The sequence below is a fragment of the Plectropomus leopardus genome, chromosome 11 (genome assembly GCF_008729295.1).
Source record: "Plectropomus leopardus isolate mb chromosome 11, YSFRI_Pleo_2.0, whole genome shotgun sequence".
Classification (NCBI taxonomy): domain Eukaryota; kingdom Metazoa; phylum Chordata; class Actinopteri; order Perciformes; family Serranidae; genus Plectropomus; species Plectropomus leopardus.
In genome coordinates, this window is record NC_056473.1 from 23,617,419 (window position 1) to 23,631,441 (window position 14,023).

Below are 14,023 nucleotides of genomic sequence, written 5' to 3' on the forward strand. Positions count from 1 at the left end.
ACTATATCTGCCAAAAACACCGGGGCAAAGAGAGCGTTAGGGGAACAGAAAGAGAGAGCACAAGGTGAGTGGGAGAAGAAAAAAGGGATGTGAGATAGAGACACTACATTTAGGAGAAGGGGTAAAGGATGGGGGGGGGGGGGGGGGGCGGGTTACAGGAGCATTACAATAGAAATGTTTATTTCGACAGAATGCAGATGAGGGAAATGAGTGCCCGTAACTGCTGCTGCGATCCCCTTCTTTTTCTCTGTATCTGTCTCCTCTCTCTTTTTTTCGGTATCATATAATATCTTCTCAGCTGAATGATAATGAGTCAGAATGGTAATAAGTCAAATGGAGGGCCTTAGTTTAAAAGGTAGCGGGTGTGCGAGTAGTCTTCACCATGGCAGCTGATGTTGTAACTAAAGGTCATTCCAATAAGATTTCAGTCTATGTGCTGTCTGTAAAAGGCCAACTTAGACATAGAAACGACGTGACAGGAAAAGACATGAACAATGATGAGAAAGGTCACAAGAGTACTAGGTGACCAATTTCTATCCAACTGGTATTTACAGTCAACACGATGACTTCACGGCATACGCCTCATTCTCTCGCTGTTAAGCTTTTCTCTCCTCTGTGTGATAGAAAGTGTGGGAGATGTTTATTTGTGTGTTTTGCGGGATGTTCATGTGTTTGACCATGTGTGCTTTAGCAGAAATCCACACACTATTTGTTTGACCAAATCCGTGTGATGACGGTGTGGACGGCCCCTGGTGTGTCTCCTGGTTGGCACTTAATTCATCTTTGCTTGTGAGCCTGCTTCACCTGGCTTCATCCCCCCTCCGAGAGATAAGCTGCATTACTCAGACCTGTAATTCTGGTACACTCATTCACTCACAGAGCCCTAGACCTCTATGTTGTCATGGTAATGGCTAAAAAGTACTCTGGCACTGCACTGAGAAGAAGCGTCATGTGCTTGTAGGCTTATGAACGCAAACAATTTCCTTCTCGCTGTGTAACAGTGCTGCTCCATATCATATGCAGACTCATGCTCAGAGCCGCAGCGCCTTGACACCTTTACAGCTTCCAGCGGGTCAATATCACCATCTCTTCTGACATTCTTCCACCTTCGCTCTGTTTCAAAGCAGGAGAAAATACAAAGATCAGCGCTTTAGCGGCTTGTTGACCAGCTGAGTGAACGTGCATCAGTCTGCACCAGCGATTAGCTCTGTACACCTCATTTCTCTTCACTCCTACACCAGTGCCATCTGTGGCAAAAGAAGTAGGGGTGGTGGTTGTGGGTGGGGGCGGAGGTGGCTGGTCTGACAGAGACACACTGCTCAAAGTGCTCTGCACGGCACCGGTAAAGACACCAAACCAAATGAAAACAAATGGCCTCCCTCTGAGAGCAGCTCCCACTCTTTGGGCTCGGTTTAAGAAGTGTTTTTTTTTTCTCTTTTTTTTCCAGTGGGTTTTTATTTCCTTTCATTCGAGTTTGTAGTGAGTTAAATGGGTTTGGTTAAAGAGTCTCACTGGTGCTGATCTGAGCTAACCTGCAAGAGGTTCAGTTACAAGTAACACTACATGGCACGGCATGGACTTACATTTTAACGTGTATGTGTGTGTGCAGACTTAACTTACAGCGTGTATGTGCGTCCCTTTGTGACCGTAAGTCCTGCATGTCTGTCCTTGGGTGAATGCACCTTGTTTCCCCTCTCAAGTGTCTGTGCAAGTGTGCACATTTTTGTGTATCAACAGTTATGTGTGTGTTTGTTTACACTTCTCTGTGTCCATAAATTTATAAGTGTATACGTGTGCGTGTGTGTGTGTGTCTGTGTATGTGTGTGTGTGTGTGTGTGTGTGTGTGTGTGTGTGTGTGTCTCCACGGTGAAGAATGTGTGACTGGCTGCAGAGGTCAGTCAAGGAGAAATCTATCATAATCCATCATAATCAGCTGCTGTGCTGTTCCTTCAGGACAGATGAGCTCCTGACCCATGGCGGACATGGAGGAGAAGAGAATCACTTGAGGGTGAAATGTGATGTTTACCAGCTTGGCTGGTTTCCGTAGAAGACATTTTCAACTCTATCAGGGGCTGCGTAGACAACGCAAACAGGTCAAGAAATTTGCAAAAGCATGTGGTTACTGAGGCAGCATTTCTTGTGCACATTCTTTTCCAGCGCGAGCATATTTATCATTTTGGAAATGTCACTTGGCAAATTTAACTGCACTAGAAAGATGAGATCACCTGTTTGATGTTTTGCTGATGGAATGATGGACGTGCCATTGTCTGATTATGTGGGCATAAAATATGTGCATTTTTGGAATTTTACTTTGGTTGAATACCCTCTAATTAACATTCAATAGGAATTAAGATAATAACTTTGCTCCATTTTCTTATTTTTCACTTCAAACAAGCAATTCTTTGTTTGTTTCAGTATGGAAGATCATGTTGTTTTCCCAGTTGCAAAGGTACATAATGAATGACAAGCACACAGTGTGTGGCAGTGCTTAGTTTTATAATCATAAAAAGCCCCAGACACAACAAATTGACATAAACAAACTTGAGGTGATGATGACAGTGTCTTGGCCAAAAAGTTGCACCTGAACACACCGCAAAGATGAAAGCAAACAGCTGACCAGCAGGTACGTTCAGTACCTGTGTGAGAGGAAATGAATCTCCACACCAACAGGTGGTTATAGTCTGTATTTATGATTCAAAGGGGAAACCTGAAGACAGACAGGACAGATTCAAGATGTTAGTTAGCCAATTTGCCCAGTAATGACACAACTCAATGTTGAAAAAACACAGGATATTTACCGTGCACTAGTGTACAGTCACACAAATAATTCCAAACTGTTTTTTGCTTCAGAGCTCAACAGCTTTAAACACAACCGTGCCTAATATAACAAGTTTGTTTTGATCTCGCATCTTCTTGACTTTGTCATTTGTTTGCTTTCCACATCTTTGTCTCTCTTCTGCCCTGAGTTGAAGTGCCAATCAGACCCCAATTCAATATGCTGAATCAGCAGAAAATAGGCCGACAAGGGCAAAACATCTCGGAAAGATGGAGAAAATGGGAGCCAGCAGAACTAGTATCCTGCTGGCCATTGCACAGGCGTTGGAGGGTGAACTGGACAACCCGGCCCACAAGGACTGCTGTGACAGTGGGAAAGTGAGCTGCTGCCCTATTCCTGCTGTGGATCACTGCTATACCCCGTCCAGTGGTGGCTGCAGTGCAGCACTGTCCACGTTTGGTAGGCGAGACCATGCAGCCATCTCGTTGAGGTCTGAATTGGTGGACGGTTAAATCATTCCATCAGACCATCAACATGACAGAACCAACCAGAAACATGATCAATTATAAAGAAGCAGCCATCAATGTAAGAAAATGCAAAAAGAACTAAATCACAGTGCAGAAAATAAAGGAGCTGATGGGATCACATTTTACTGGTGTTGTACCTTGTATAATTCCTTTGACAAATAAATGATTGATTGATAGATTCATTCATTCATTTGAAAAAAAAAGAACCAAGCAGGAATCAATAAAATATACTCATCCAATATATATATAGTACACACTGCTTTTGATATGTGGCGCTAGCACGCTGTCAGGACATCAAAAGCCTTGAAATGTCATTACACAAGTCTCCAGAGTGCACTAACTTTTGAAGTACATTAATACAAAGCTCCATCAGAGTCTTCGGAAATCCCACCAATCTTTCATTAAGTATCTTGAGTCATTAGGCACAGGACGGCCGGGCTGACATATCGTCCTGGGCATAGAAGAAATTAGTCAAATCTAAGGCCCGCAGCTTCTCATTAGAGAAGGCTGCGCAGAGACGGACTCAATTACCATCTCTGACACACTAGGCCCTGGCAAGACTAATGGCTCTGGCCCAATAATGACCTAAGCCGGGCCTGAACGTCCTGCCCTCTCCCCCACTCCACAACCAACCCACCTCCATTTTCATTTGCCCTCCCACACCTTGCTTCTACTCTCCCTGGTTCAAAAAAACCAGAGGGTAAAAATTAGTTTCTGCTTTTCATTCCTGGGGAGCAGGAGCCGCCTTTTCGTCTTTGGTATTCATTGAACAAGTGAAAGGAATTAATTTTGTGGCCTACTGCTGGGGGCTTCTGCCAAGCCATGGTTGACAGGGAAGCAGCATTAAGGCAATTAACATGGGTTTTGCATTTGATTTTGGCTGGCGAGACTGCCTCTGTAAACAGCAGGCGGGATCAGGTGATTAGTTCCTGTGAAGATGAGCGCCTCGCCTCCCCTGGTCCCTGTCCAAGAGAGGATTACCCTTTATACTGCGCATACACACAGCATCTTATACATACACAAACACACACAAAGATACGCTGACACTGCTAGAGAAGAAAGAGACCATGTGTGGGGAATCAAAGAAAGCGCACACTTGAGGCAAGGGGCCGAGAGCTCAAAGGGTTAAGCCATGTTTGTGACATGACAGAGGTGGAGTCATATCTTCTCCACATATTAACTTCCTGCTTCTGCATCGCTTCACCTCTCCTCCTTCAAACAGACTCTGAATTATCCCCGCCTGCGTTGACCCTTTTATCATCCATTTAACACAGAGACTAATTCTTTGGATTCAGCTCCATTAAATGAGCAGGTCTTTCACGTATGTAATAATGGGGAATTCAATATCGATATCAAGGGGTCCTGAGTCAAAGCGCTGAAATTAATTGTGACAAATAGGCAATTATTTCGAGTCGGGGAATTGAGATTGATCTTATTTGTTCATTTATGCACTCGCCTGGAGGAGTAGCCTCAAGTGGAGACTAGCTTTTACATCACTAGATTGGAATTTCACCTGAGAGGCTGCTAAATCAGACGTGTGTCCGTGTGAATGAGCACGCAATAATAGGTGAAGAGAATTCCACAGACGCTGTCAACTTAATGTCAATCCAGTGCAGGGAGAAGGGAGGGTCACATCAATCCCTTGTACTTTTCCCCATGGACAGAGCTGGATTTCAGAGTAGCTGAGGGTTTAGCTGTCTTCTGCTATCGCTCCGTCATGCCTGGCCAAACACTTGTGCTCTCAGAATGAGGCTGACATGCAAAAATCTCCATGACGCAAATATGGCACGCAATCTTCTCACTTAAACGTGTTAAAGAATCTGTCAGATAACTATCAATGAGACATACAGCTATATTCCATTCAGAGGGGGAAAGAAAATTCAGTGCAGTCTGCATATCACTGAAATTTCACACTCTGCGGCACCTCAATTATAAATGTGAGTTTCACTTCTGCAAATGGCTTGTTTCATGAGCCAGCATTTCTCGTGCGTCTTGGGCTTAAGAGTTTACCCCTGACCTATTAAACAATCCTAAATTACTGCGTTGTGTAATAGAAGGAGACAAAGAGTCCCACAAAAGGTCTCCGTAATCCTAAAGATTAATCTAATCCTGCACATAAATGCATTACCAGCACTGCTGTGCTTCTAAAACAGATTTCACCTACAATGCTATAGTGACAATTTGCATATTTATCACACAGGACACTGAATGCTAACGTTAAAACACTTGGCACGCGGTAGGGAAAAACAAGGAAAACAAATGTCTGTGTGATTGCAATCAAAAAAGCGTATCTAGTCAAAATAACCATTGTACTTATGATTAGATGTTTGGAAAATTGCATCTAATTACAGCATCCAAAGCTGGTGGATGGAGTTGGGCCACTGACTGGAATGATGAAACTGCCAGAGCTGTATCACAATTACAGAAGAATTATGCATGAGGCTAAAGGTATGTCCACACGAAAGTTCAGTGCTGCATAATTATCACCGCAGGCATTTGGCAGCTGATATTTACAATCTCACTGCGCAGATGATAAAGCATTGGGCAGCAATTAAAATAAACAGACTACAAAGTAAACATCAATGTAAACGTACAAAATATTATTTTTGAGCTGCATTTCTATTTGAACAGTCACTAAACATTTCAAATCCTTCTATTTGTTTGTTTCCCTTAATCTAGACGTTATCCTTTGTGGCTGATATCCTATAGACTGAAAACAGTCAATCAATGAGGTAATTTATTTTGCCTGTATTGACAAAGTGAGTGGGATTCTTTGAGTTGAGAAGAAAATATTGACTCTATTTTCAGGGCCAGAGTCAGTATCTCAAATCAAATCAAAGTCATATGAAGAGCCAAATATATAAACGCACCATATATTCGCCCGCGTTGACAAACACACAGAGGATCAGAGGCCCTAATGGTATCGCCGTCTCTTTCTAGGTTTTTGTTGACCTTTAAGGTAGTGTTTGTTTGGTTTGACAGGGGGGATGCTGGAATTTCAGTCCAAAATAGCCTGTCAGAGTCCACACTGGCTGCCATGGTGGCTGGGAGACACAGTACAGCAAATGACTGCTGATCACGGGGGACAGCAGGGGAGCCAGCTGTCAGCCTGCCAGGGTCCGTTCCCTGTCTGACAGCAGGAAAAGCAACACAGGGGACACATACAGCGGGTCGTTCTCCTCTCAGAGGAGGGCACCGTGGATGAAGATAAAAGTGGTGAAAACCAAGGTGACCGGGCAGGACAAAAATGAGCAAATGTGCTGTGTAAGCTCTAAACAAAATAATCCATAACTCTATTGTTGTGTTCCAATGCAAAGTTCCTCTACAGTGTGCATTTCTGGACTCAATGCATCATAACATATCGACAACTTCAAGGTCAAACATTTATAAAGCCTCAAAACTTTGGACAGGACTCAGCAACAAACTGACAACAAAAATCCGACATCAGCTAGCAAGACTCAGTGTAAATGAGGTCCACTGTGGGAATCTTGCACTAGGACCTGCATAACAACCTTGGATAGGTTTCTTCCTGTTATAAAATATGACAACATAATGAACAATTAAGTGTTAAATTACCTTGATATTTTATAGGCAGAATCTCAGTATATTCAAAAGCTTAATCGTCCTCATAGAGCACAAACAAAACCTTTTGCAGATATTGATGGAATAACCACGTCAGTAGCCAAATGTCCCGTGTACTTATCAGGACTGGCTCATTAAACGTTTTAACTAAACGACGTCAAGCAGCAGAATGGGTGCGTCAAGTCACAATAAAGTTCATTTTGGACTGTCTTTCGGTGGATACAGCTGCCGAAGTGGGACACATCTCATACGCCTGTTCAGTTTCTCAATTATCTGAAAGTACGTTAAGTTTGTTTTTAGTTATCTAATCAAAACTGAAACAAGATGTTGGTGTTGCACATACATACACACACAATGGGGATGCACCAAACTTGGCTCGCAGTCAGGCTGCTGATACATCCCACAAACCTTCACTTGCAGGCAGATCAATCATGCAGTTTACTGCTTAATTCCATGGTTGCTGAGGTATTCAGGGTTTCCCACACATTCATTTATTTGTTTCAGCCCGCCACGAACAAAACATCTGCAGCCACGTATTGACTGCTGAGGGGGAAAAAAAAAAAAAAACCTCATGAAAAAGTTCCGCCTGTGCTGCGTTCAAATTTTTAAAGGGACAAAAATGGTTAAAAAAGAAAAAGGGACACACGCAAGATACAGCAACAGATAGATACTAATTCTGTGGAAAACACTGTTATATTCACAAATTACACAGATCCGTGCAGAAGCTGCATCTGAAACTACCTTACTCCGTCAGTGAAATTACTCAGTTCACATTACTGTAAATAAATAGAAAATTTTAGATGTGATTGGTTATAGCGTGCCAATTTTCCATCTCTCTCTGTCACCATTCATTTATTTTCCATCTGCTCTGCCTGATCATTGCTGCTTCCTGTGTGTGCTTTGCTGCTTTACAATGAATGGGATGCTGCAGCTCCACTATCTTGGCATATACAGGGTGTCACTTATCCTAAACTCTTAAACAAAGGAAAATCAGTTAAGGAGAGAGAAGTTGTCTGAATTGATAAAAGGGACAGAGCGATGGGATTTCCAAAAGGAAGGGGTTTTTAAGAGTAAGGTTTTTACCTTCCTTTTCTACAATAAAACTGAAAACTGTATGGATGTAAAGTTTACCATTTCCCTGCTCCTGCTCCACTGTAAAACTTAACAATGACAGGTAAATCTCCTGTCCTGCCGGCTGCTATGTCTCTCACTATGTGAGCAGTGTGGGTGTGTGTACATCTGCATGCATTGTAAAACTGAGAGACTGCAGCAATCTTAAAAATAATCCAAAAACATTCTCAGCTTCTGCCTCACTTGAAAACAAACTTCTCAGCACATCTCAAGTTACCCTTTAGGTCTGGCACTAGACAGTTCAAATCAATGTCTAGCACAAACTGTCCTCATGGTTACCTCCGAGGGGAATAACTACAGTGTACAATGTCCTGGGTAAAAGTGTTGAGTAAGTTGGTGAAAAGCAGAAGTGCCATGTATTCATAATCAGTAGGCAAAATGCAAAACCGAATGCCTCAAAACAACTCTCTTCAGTAAATAAGGAGATTATACCAAGACTGAAGTTTGATCTTGGCATCCAAGGACGTGCTGGATCAATATAAGGCAACCAACAGGGATTAACAAAGCTTCTGCATCACTGCATGACAAATTAGTAAAAATCAATCCAAAATCAATATGTAATGAGCTGTCTTCTAACTTTTTCCAGTACATTTTACTCCTCTCTGTTTTTCTGTCTCTCTCTGTTTCTCCTTCGATCCATACATCCCAGGGTTCATGAAACATTTAGCTTCATGACTTATAGATCAGAGATGCTCAAAGAGAATGGACACCAAACCTACATCCCACGCACAGAAAAATACAATATGACTTACACCTCTGGTGAAAGATCAAACACTACAATATGCAAATGTGCATTGCTGTTCAAAAACATGGAACATTTGTGCTGTGTTGTGACATTTGACCAATAAATAATGAAACAGATCCCACTATGTGCTTACCGCAGTTAAAGCTGCACTGCGACCAAGGTCTGAAACATGACTCCAGTCATGTGGCTTTGTTTAACAACTATGGGAACCAAAGCCACACTGGCCCTTCTTAATCCCTGGCCTTCTCTGTGCAACTATGGCTGGAAGTGCATCAACCGTGTCAGCCAGCACGAAAACACAACATCTCTCTCTCACTTTTCTCTCTCTCTCTCCTGTTCCAAAGACACGCAAAGATAAGCACAGACACAAGGGTTTATTGGGCCAACTGGCCTGTCTCTGGGAAGCCACAGTGCAGAAATACAAAGCATAATAAGCAGGAGACAATGTGATTCTGTCTCCCCGTTCAGGGGGAGAAATGACCCGAATAGTCTGTCTTTGGATATGAATGAATATATCCGACCACCTGGCCTGTGTGTGTGTGTGTGGCCTGGTAACACAGAGCACGTAATGGAGCGTACATTTATGTTGAATGAGGAGATACTTAAGTGTGGCTACGTCAGTTGGCTAACTGAGCCGTTCAAGTGATGAAAGAGTGTTCACAGTATGAGCTCTTTCCACACAAGACACTGAAAAAAAACTGAGTAAGTCAGATATTAGCTTTGATGTCCACTTTGCGGTTTGTAACGTTTAGTTGTGGTGGGCGAGCAGGTGAGTTAATCCTACTTGGTGTGAGCATAATGGCAACATTAAAAAGGTTTTTAGAGGAATTTTAAAGGTTTCCTTTAAAATTCCTCATGGAAGCAAGACGGGAGCTTTTTGAGGTTATTTGTTCAAAATAAATGGTAGAAAATAGTCATGAGAGGATTTTAACAGACACACACAAATAATTAGGAGCTAAAATATATGAAATCAACCTCACCCCTGCGTTTCATCAGTGCATAAATCAAAGGAGAAATAGTGTCATTGTGTTTCTATGTATTCATAAACACACAAACAAGCACAAAATGACACACAAGGACATGCATTTTGAACTTTATGAATAATCTGAACAAAATCTTAAATTACTAAACTCAAAATGTCGTGTCTATATATTTCAATGTGACACGTATATCTTTAATAGACCTCTACACTAAAGGAGTGCGATATAATCAAACATTTATAAGGTTGGCATTTATATCACAATGCTGATCCTTAACAAGCCATAATCATCCTCCAGAGCAGGGGGGAAATAACTGATGCGGAGCTAATTTATCTTTCCGATGTTGTACCTAAATTCATTTATATCAATATTCCCCCTAGTGCATGGTCTAGCAGACCAGCTGAACAGCCTAAATATAATTTCAGGCCGCGCACCACAATAATAAACTTGCCTTGTTTGTAACTGCACTGCAACATTCCATTGTCAGTGGGTCGTGTGGCTAAATCTCATATTACATAATAGCACTGATTTATCTCCTGCAGCTTTGAGGGAGTGCAAGGCTGCAAGGCTTCCTGGCTGCCAGACTTGGAGTCCGGTCAAGTGCAACGCAGAGACTGTCAACATCCTCCAAAAAGGAGCACAATCTTTACTAGATTTGATATCTTATTACTACCAAGGGGGAGATTCAGTACCTATACTGGAACGCAGGTTTTGAGCACTTTTCATTTGTTTTGAGCCAAAGAGCCACGAAAGAACTACAACAAACAACCAAAAGCAGACATGTAAAGTTCTAAAAGAAGGAAAACTAGGAGCGACACTTGCTGACATGAAAAATTAGGAACTTTCTCAGGCTGTGCATCTTACCCAGATATTTCTGGCAAGTTTAAGCAAGCATGTAGTACAGCCTGTGAATGTCTTTTTAGTCTTGAAATCGTATCAGCTGACACATGATACTATATGGCTCATTAAGTTTTGTAAAGTAGGAGCTATGAATATATCTACATCTTATTAAGTACTATAGCCAAAACGAGGATGGGCTTAATTTATCTGATCTGAAAGGGTCACTTTATATCCAAATAAGTTTACAATCCAAATTGTGAACTGCAGCAATTTGAGTGTTTGCTGAGTGTTTGTATGACAACCCAAAGCTCACAGCATGCAAATCAATGTTTACTGCGTTGTGATTTGTGGATTACATTTGACACAACACTTGTTGACCATTCTGAAACTGAGCTACTGCATGGTGACGTGTGTGACGAAAATGAACTGCACTTACATCATCTGCATGTTTGCAGACCTTCGCTGTAATTATGTTTATCAAAATATTTAGTTCCTTCTATGCACACTTGGAAAACACACTGAAGCTTGTGCACAAACTGTACCAACCATGTGCATTCTACTCCGTTCATAGATATTTTATTTCCCTTATTATTTTTAGCACAGATTCTGTGTGGGGTGGGAAAGTCTACCGATGTCATTTTCGGTTGCCGTATCTTCAAATGTCAATATTGTGATTATCGTTTTTATAAGGTAATGCCCAGCCAGGAAGCAAATAGATTTTTAAATGCATTAGACCTTTCTAATGTCTGAGCGAAATGTCAAATCAAAATATTGTGCACCCAATTTAGACCTTATATTACTGGTTCATATGCACGCTAGAATATTAACCAAAAGCAGAGTCTTGTCAAATGTCAAGGCTGGCTGGTATTAGCTATGCTCTAACTTACATACTGGCCTGGGCACCAACACAATACTAACACACAAACACAGAGAGTCTACCCGATATTATTTTTACACTGGTCAGGCTATGACCTAATAAAAGGCTGCAGCACAGTGACAACACATATGCAACGCTAAAGAAAACAAACTACAGTAATATTCTGGGAGAAAACGTCTGACATCAAACGTGTGTATATGCTCCTTTGCGCCAACATAACAAACTGGGGTGGGGTATTTGGCAGCCAACACTAAATCTCTGGTCCAAACCGATTAAAAACAATATTTACACTTAACTCACAATAAAATTGACAAAAACATAATATGCACGTAAAATACACATTAACTAGGCGTGCTTCCTGTGTCAAATAACAAGTGTTTGAAAAATGGACATGAATTCCTAGTGTGTTTACACAAAATACTAATGCCCTTTATGTCATATCCAAATGCCAAAAATGTAGCAACTGGCCTATTTCAAAGCACACCTTTACTTGCAATAAAACATTCACAAGTCATTTCTATTCAAGTGTCCCAGTAAGCCACCATGCACAATGCCAGGACTCTGAAAATAAAGCAGATAAATGCATTTCAGCCATGATTACTTTCATTGTTTGCACCTCTGCTTTTCTGTAAAATGTCAAAAATGTACTCCATTACCGGGACCTATGGTGCCAGCAGCATCTTAGTACTTTCTTATGCTATTATGCTCATTCAATGCACCTGCAATACTGACTGAGCTCATTAGAATGCACTCAATACACTGACAATGTAACTATAGCTTAAAAGATGCTAACGGATCGGTGTCATCTCCAAATACTTTGATCAAACTCCATAAAAGCTCCCATAAGAGTCAATCAAAGTACATGTTAGTTCAAAGGTATGTTAGCTATGATCATTTAGTTGTGGTAACATATTAAGGTTTACTGATCTTGCACACAGGGGGCACGCGTGCCAAACTGGTATTACAAATTGCATGTGCAGAATTATTATAAGGGGAACAGATGAACACATGCCTTTTCTCCAATACAACTTCTCTGTCTTATTATCATAATCACACATACTCTGAATCCCTGATTATCCCACGTGTTTCACATTACTGTAGTTATTTACAGCAGACCACCACTGAAATGGACAGTTAGTTTTTCGGTCACTGATTGAAAAACAAGCTAAAAATCACAGCTGCAGCATGGTTAAAAGGAGTAAAGTGCAAACTGGCTGCCCTGTGCATACACTGCAGAGTAAGTGTCCTGCACAGGGCCCCAGCTGCTGCCATGGCGGGGCTGCAGAACAGATTGACTTGTCAACGCTGTCCTGTCAACAACCTCTCGGTCATAACCTAACCCGGAGGAGTCTATAACCCTGTCTCAGTAAAACATACAGTAGATGGAAATGGCGTGGCGGGTGTCACTCTGTAGCAAAAATATTCTCACTCAGAAGTAAAGGGGACATGCACCCATTCGACATGCACGAAAAACTCCGAAACTGCTGCCCCGGCTGCTCCAACTCCCAATATCCACAAAAAACCGTTCAGTCGATGGAAATGAAAGGTCGGATAACTTCTTTTTTTAGAGAAGCTGCTCCAATAAGTTTCAGCAAACTCGTCGAAGTAGGAAAAACATCCGAGGAGTTAGCTGTAGCTTACCACACTTCAAAAGACAGTGCATTGCCCCCCTTCCTCTAACCCACCCCGTTTAAAGCGTGTCGGCACCGTGACAACAACAATAGTTTCCGTGTGCTTTTAAAAACTTACCAACAGTTCTTGAGCCTGACCCCGAACCAAGCAGAAGGTACCAGATCCACATCCTACGGTTTGCTTTTCCCCCCGGCCTGCCCTTGCTGTCCTGCCCCGCCGCGGGGCCGAAATCTGGGGGCAAAGAGGAAAAACTTCTCCGACACAGCTTTACTCCTGCCTATTGTACTTTCCAAGTTTTTTCTTCCGGCAAAACTACGAGTTCATTTGGCGTGAGAGTGGTGGTGGGTTCACGTTGGGACAGCGACGTGGAATCCGGTTTGGGAAGTTTGCATGCAGGCTGGAGCTGGAGGGGGCTTCGGGGTGGCGGCAGGCAGGCTGGGGAGTCGGTCGCTCGTGTGCTGCTGCCGAGAGAGGCGGAGTCGGAGGCAGAGAGCCGGAGAGCGGAGGTCGGCCACTCCGGGGCAGCGGTTCCCAAACTGCGGGCTAGGGACCGCCAACGGTCACCACCAGCAAAACCAGGAGTTGTTTGACAAAGTACCGTTACTTCAATCAAAGCAAACAGCGGTGCTACTATCTCACCTACAGGTACTTATTCAGCAGAGACAGCACAAGGGGGCGAAATAGAAATTGGGGACAGTGGCCTGCAGATAGAAAATGCGGGTCAGAGCTCACTGATATGGTTTTTGTTAATGTGAAAAAGATATGAAGGAGGCTAGGGTGAGGACCATTTACAAACTCATTTTCCCCGACTACCTGATAACACTTTGCATGGGATTATTGTTTCAAAAACTAAAACCAAGTAAAAGATAACCCTGAAGGGGCAACAGATAACAGTATTAACATAGTGTATAATATGAGATTAATTGTAAATCC

The 14,023-nt window shown here is 42.4% G+C and overlaps 1 protein-coding gene across 2 annotated transcripts in view; it reads right to left on the bottom strand.

Moving 5' to 3' along the window:
* ldlrad3 (low density lipoprotein receptor class A domain containing 3) overlaps positions 1-13,646 on the bottom strand; it is an 86,347-nt gene extending 72,701 nt beyond the window's left edge. The window contains exon 1 of one of the 2 annotated variants that reach the window (XM_042496802.1): positions 13,208-13,646. In XM_042496802.1, the coding sequence (XP_042352736.1) occupies positions 13,208-13,259 (52 nt within the window). In that variant the 5' untranslated portion in view covers positions 13,260-13,646. The remainder of the gene's footprint in view (positions 1-13,207) is intronic. The other variant, XM_042496801.1, reaches the window with a different exon arrangement.
* Between the last annotated feature and the right edge of the window lie 377 nt (positions 13,647-14,023).